We start from the raw sequence: 6,719 nt of genomic DNA on the forward strand, positions 1-6,719 counted from the left end.
ATGAATCCGCCACTCTTTCAACTGGTAGAGCTGGAGCCGGTGCTTACTCCAAGTATTAGAGGCCTTGAAGAACCTCTTAACACTTGGGCAGATAATTTTGATGGAGAAATGTTTGCAATCCTTATCGCTATTACAGCTATTGGTGAACCGTCTGAACAAAACATTGTTATCTTTCTCGATTCTCAGGCTGCTATTCAGACCATTTCTGAATATAACTTATACCCCTCTGAACTTGAATTTAAATTTAAACAACGCATTGACTCTCTTCTTTGTTCTGGAAGAGAGGTGGTCCTCCAGTGGATCCCTGGCCATTGTGGCATTTACGGAAATGAACGAGCTGACATGTTGGCTAGAGAGGCTTCAGCATTGCATCCATCTTCTCATCCAGTTCCCCTTAGAAATGCAAGGCGGCTTCTTAAGAGCAAATTCAGGCACAGAACAATATCTGCTCTTAGGGACTTAGCTGATGGAAAGTCCTGGGCTAGCCTTCTTGATGACCAGTAGCGCTCTCACCTTTCCCTCCTTCCAAGAGCTGAAGGAGTTGCTTGCCTTAGAATAATCACTGGACATGACTACTTGCAGGCCCATCTATTTAAAATTAACCTGGTCAATTCACCTCTTTGTGTGCTCTGTAACACTTCGCCTGTGACTGGGGAGCATCTATGTGATTGCCCCTCTCTCCTTGACAATCTCTCTTCTTGTGATTCTCCTCTCTTCTGATTCTGGTTCCTTACGAATACATTTACGACTCGCCCGTCCCGAAAAGGTTAAAGTTTTATTATTTATTTCTTGTTAATGAATATATATTGTTTTTAGGTAGCGTGACTGTTCAATGGGAAAGTTCACTGAAATATTGTATTGTCTCAGTGTTCGGATTAGCCATATAATCAGAAGAAAATGTTGTTGTCAAGCGTTGAAAGTTCTTCCGTGCTGTATTCGTCAGTTATAAAATAAAAGCAAACTGTCAAAATGTTGGTATTTAAAAAGTATTTTCATGAATTTTAATGATATTTACGATTCCAGGGTTCCCACGACCTGGAAAAAATAAATGAGTGGTAGTTAAGAATTTTCAAGGCTTATAATATTTAAATTTATCTTTCATTTGTGAATTACGAAAATATTCCCAAGTTGTTTTTGCATCCTTATATATTGCTTTGAAATTACATATTTATGGACAGCTCAAAACATCAAAATATATTTTACTTTTGTTACCACTTTAAAAAAAAATTCCAGACCGTGGGAACCCTGAAATCAAAAGATCTTATCAAACATTGCCTTGGCCGAAAAATTCTCTAAATACATACGAAAATTCAGTTGGTCGGAACTGTCGGTCGTTTCTAGTGTATTGGAAAATCTGGAAAAAATTAATAACTAGTATCAACTTCCTTATGAAGAAGGTGGAAATTTTTTAATATTAGCTTTCATTGTCGAATTAAAATTGCATAATAGTCTCGTTCGGATCTACAGGGATATTCAAAATTCCCTCCGTGGTTTCGAAGCGTTATAGTAAAAAAAAAGAAGACGAATCTGAAAAAAAGAAACATGAAATTATTCTGAAACTATTCAAGTTTTACATACATACATTACAGGTGTTCTATGCGTGAACCCTTGGTCACACGGCATACATCAATGCGATAGTCCAGTTCTAGCCCTTAGGGAATTATGAATAACCCTGTATATGTATTTATTTTGGAAAAATAAATTATTCTGGTATCTACAGAAATAATAATATAAAAAATTTATTACTATTGCTACCACATTTTAATTTTTCCTGGTGTGAATGAACCCTGTGCTAGTTACACAGAGATGCCAACTTACTCCGGACAGGGGATAAATATTTCCGTGTGGTAATCTTTTAATGTATAATTCTTGGTTTAGTAAATTCGATATACACCGAAGAGCCATCACATTATGACCACCCTGCTAATAACATGTAGGACCACCTTTAGCCCTCAAAACTGCTAGTACCCGCCGTGGCATTGATTCCACAAGGTGCTGATAGGTAGTCTGAGGTATCTGGTACCAAGCGCTCACCGACTGGTCCTGCAATTCCCTCACATTGCGAGGGGGTAGCGTGGCAGCACGAATTTGGTTTTTCAAGTAGGACCACAAATATTCTATTGGATTAAGGTCAGGTGCATTTGGGGGCCAAGACATGACTTGAAAGTCACTGGAATGTTCCTCGAACCAATCCATGACGATTCGACCCTATGACATAGTGCATTATCCTAACAAACTTACACCGGTAAACACCATCACCCGCAGGAAAAACTGTTGCCATGAATGGGTGAACCTGGTCTGTAACTATGTTCAAGTAGCTTACAGACGTCAGGGATTGTTCTATGAGGATTATGGGTCCTAATGTGCCCCATGAAAACATTGTTCCTGGGCGAGAAACCATGAAAACCTGGGCGAGCCCATTGTTATAGATGGAGGATGTCATAATGTAATGACTCTTCGGTGTATATGTATTTTTTACTCACTGCTACTTCTAAATAATTCAAAGGCTTATGTGATACGCCACTTAGTTACAATTATGCCGTATCGTGCCTTTTAAGAAAGTTGTCACAATGAACCGAAAATCTGTAAATATTAGTTGGTAATTGACCGTTTTTTAAACTATTTTGTCGAATCCGGAACAGTTTGCATATCTGGTTATCTTATTGTGATTTTTAAACGATGGCGGAAACTGATTTAAATATTTACCTACATTATTATTTCAATACCAGAGGAAAAGCCTTGATGGCTCAGGAGATAGAGCGTTCGATTTCCAATGAGGTGAACCGGATTTGAATCTCAGCGATGATTGATCGATACGAATTCTGCATCCGGCTTGCACTGACCACAGTGCTGACGCAAAATATCCTCAGTGGTAAACGGATCATGGGTTAGAGTCCCCTTGCCGTTAGGCTAACCGTGTGAGGTTTTAGTGGTTTTCCTATCCATGTAACGCAAATGTGGGTTAATTCCATCAAAAAGAACTCCACGAAGACAAATGTCTTCCTATACTTGATCCAGGAGTTCCTTTGTCTTATGAATTGGGTTCTAAATTACAAGGCTACGGATTTAAACGAACAATAGTAGGATCCAAAAAATTGTGTCGGCTGTTCAAAGACGGTTATAAAATAAAACAAAATACCACTGGGAAGAAATATTTTTTCTAGAGTGTAACAGTTTGCAGTGCAGAGAAAAAGAAACTTGCCCGAGAAAAGAAGATGGCTGAAGGTACCTGGGTAGAAAAACCCAAACCAAAGCAGAGAGGCGAGAAAAGACAAAGCCAAAGGATGGAACAAGATGTAGCCCCAAAGGCTGCCAGGAAAGAAGGACCTGAAGGTATAACCTTTAAGGAAGCTCTAACGGCAGTTAAAATGACTGTGATTCTTGAAGGACATCCTCTTCAGTGTTTATCCGAAGAACAGGCCTTAGACCTTGAGTTCTTGATAACTGAAAAATTTCTAGAAATGCAGAGGGTTTTGTCCCCACTTTTCTTTCTTGCAGACTAGAAAATGGGGCACATATCATCAACTGTGCAGATCTGGGGAGCTCTAAGTGGCTGGAACAGATTATAGTTGAGTTAAACCCATGGCAGGAGCAAACTCTCTTGGTAGGAGAGGCAAGGAAACTTTTCAGAACCACTAAGATCATTGCTAAACTGCCGAAAGTCTGTAGTAAACTGGAGCCCAAAGAGGTCCTGAGAAAGATTGAGGCACAAAATGGTGGGCTTACTCCAACCAAATGGAACATACTTCATCGGAAGAATGAACCATCAGGACAGACCATCGTCCTTAGCGTGCCTGAACTGGACGCGGCTACACTTGGCAAAAGGGAATATAAATTTTATATCGGACTTCACCAAGTTCAAGCCAAAGTCCTAGACAAACCTTCCAAAAACGATGGGGATGAAGGTTCTCCAAGCCAACATCCACCACCGTAGAAGTGGCACCACAAACCTCACCAAGAAATTTCTTGATGAGGATTTTCACCTGGCCCTGATCCAAGAATCTTGGCTTGTCAGGGGAAAAATCAGGGGCCTGAAAGGAACAAAAGGTAAGCTCCTTTATAATCTTAATAGTGAAGCTAGAGCATGTATCCTAATAGATAAAGATATTAAGGTTCTACCTCTAACAGATTTTATTCATAGGGATTTAACAGCAGTGAAAGTCAGACTCAACATAGAGGGAAGAGACCGAGAAATTGTTTTTTGCTTAGTCTACCTACCCTATGAAGAGAAGGCTCCACCTGATCAAACACTGCACAAACTCCTGCAGTTTTGTGCAGAAAACAGCTTGCAGGTAGTCTTAGGGCTGGACTGCAATGCTCACCATACTGTCTGGGGCAGCACAGACACAAATAAGAGAGGTGAGTGTCTCTTAAAATTTATTCTTAATTACAATTTAGATATTTTGAACAAAGGCAATGACCCTACTTTCATAACTTCTAATCGTTCTGAAGTAATTGACATTACTATAGCAACACCGGCTATTAGTAAAAATATCACGAAATGGAAAGTAGATGGGAGACCATCAGGTTCCGACCATCAAAACATCCATTTTTAAATAAACTCCAATATAAATATTGACCGCTGCTTCAGAGACCCCATGAGAACAAATTGGAAGAAATTCCAAGACGATATCATGGGACTGACTGAACTGGGAGAAAATTATATTAGAGATAATTATGATTTAGAAATTGCAGCAGAAACTTTGCAGAACGAAATTCTAGGTTCATACAATAAAAATTGCCCAATAAGTACCAAAAGAGCAAAGCCCCAATGTCCTTGGTGGAACAACTCTTTGGAAACTGAAAGGGCAAACGTTAGAAAACTCTTTAATAAAGCAAAGAAACATGGTGAATGGGACAACTATAAAAGAGCCCTCACCAACTATAACAAAAATGTCAGAAAAAGCAAACAAGAATCTTGGAGAAAGTTCTGTGAAGAGGTAAATTCTATCTCTGAAGGAGCTAGACTCCAAAGAATCCTTAGAAGAGATGAACCTTAAAGGATGAGGATGGCAACTTTGCTACCACTGGAAAAGAGATAATGGAAGTTATGGCCAAAACTCACTTTCCAGGAGCCATTGATATGGATAGCAATGAAGGACAGCATTTCATTGGATCTGTAAAAAGAATACAAAGAAATCAATGGACCTATGCTAAGAACGTTATCAATCAAAACAATGTCAGGTGGGCTATCTCCACCTTCAAACCACTTAAAAGCCCTGGACCTGATGGAATCATTCCTGTAATGATCCAAAAGGCAGGAGATCCTATCATCCCTGTGTTAACCAGAATTTACAGAGCCAGTCTGGCACTGGGACATATTCCAAAGCTATGGCAAAAGACCAGGATTGTTTACATTCCTAAACCTGGCAAAAGTAACTATGACCAGGCTAAGTCTTTCAGACCAATTAGCTTATCTTCATTCTTTCTCAAAATTATGGAGAAAATTATTGATAGGCATATTAGGGATTACCTGGGTAGCAATAACCCCTTGCATAATCTACAGTTTGCCTACCAACCTGGTAAATCTACAGAGACAGCCTTACACAAGCTAGTATCTAAGATTGAAGACACCCTGGAGAGAAAGGAAATTGCATTGGCCACCTTCCTAGATATTCAGGGTGCTTTTGATAATACCTCTCACCCATCCATCCTTAATGCCTTAAGGGAAACAGGGATAGACCAAACTTTATGTTTATGGATTAAGTCCCTACTTATGGATAGAGCCATTCAAATGAATATCTTCAACGAGACATTAGAAAAGAAAACAACCAGAGGCTGTCCACAAGGAGGTGTACTATCACCATTACTTTGGAATCTGGTTGTAAATAGCCTAATCAAACATCTAAATAATACAGGCTACTATACCCAGGGATATGCGGATGACATTGTCATACTCATCCTTGGCAAAGATTTTCACATAACTTGCCAACTTATGCAAAACGCTCTAAGTTATGTAAGCAAATGGTGCAGGGAGAGGAATCTGGACATAAATCCACAGAAGACCAATCTAGTACCATTCACTCGTAAAATAAAAAGGGAAGGCTTTTTTATCCCAAAACTTTTTAACGTTGAAATCAATATTGCCTCTGAGGTGAAATTTTTAGGCTTAATTCTTGACCAAAAACTCACCTGGAATAAACATGTTGATTACAAAATCAATCAAGCAAAAAAATGCATAATGATGTGCAGACGCATGCTTGGTAAAAACTGGGGATTACAACCAAAAATGATGTTTTGGATGTACACAGCAATTGTCAGGCCTGCTTTCACATATGCTTCAGTGATATGGTGGTGTAAAGTGGAACAGAAAACTGTGAAGGATAAGCTGGGAAGTCTGCAAAGACTGGCCTGCTTGTGTATCACAGGTGCAATGTCCACGGCCCCTACCAGAGCACTTGAGGCAATTCTGGACCTGACTCCTTTAGATATCTTCATGTGCAGCTCTGCCAGAATGACTGCATATAGAATGAAATTGCAATATCAATGGTATGACAAGCCCTCTTCTGGAGGTCATACCAGTATTACTAAGAAAATTTACCATCCAACTCTCCTTATGCCTTCTGACTGCATGGAGAGAAAGTACGTGTTTGAAAGACCATTTGAAGTAGTTTTTCCTACCAGAGAAGAATGGGATAACAACACGATCGATACAAAAAATGATGATCTAATCTGGTATACCGATGGATCAAAGAAAGGTAACCTCTCAGGACTGGGTG

At 39.5% G+C, this 6,719-nt stretch overlaps 1 protein-coding gene across 1 annotated transcript; it reads left to right on the forward strand.

Annotated features, from left to right (window-relative positions):
• LOC139425268 (uncharacterized) lies at positions 1-504 on the forward strand. The gene has a single exon (XM_071179232.1). It carries the CDS (start codon positions 1-3, stop codon positions 502-504), a length of 504 nt encoding a protein of 167 aa, XP_071035333.1.
• The last annotated feature ends 6,215 nt before the right edge of the window (positions 505-6,719 follow it).

Source organism: Parasteatoda tepidariorum, chromosome 3 (assembly GCF_043381705.1).
Source record: "Parasteatoda tepidariorum isolate YZ-2023 chromosome 3, CAS_Ptep_4.0, whole genome shotgun sequence".
In the NCBI taxonomy this organism is placed as follows: Eukaryota; Metazoa; Arthropoda; class Arachnida; order Araneae; family Theridiidae; genus Parasteatoda; species Parasteatoda tepidariorum.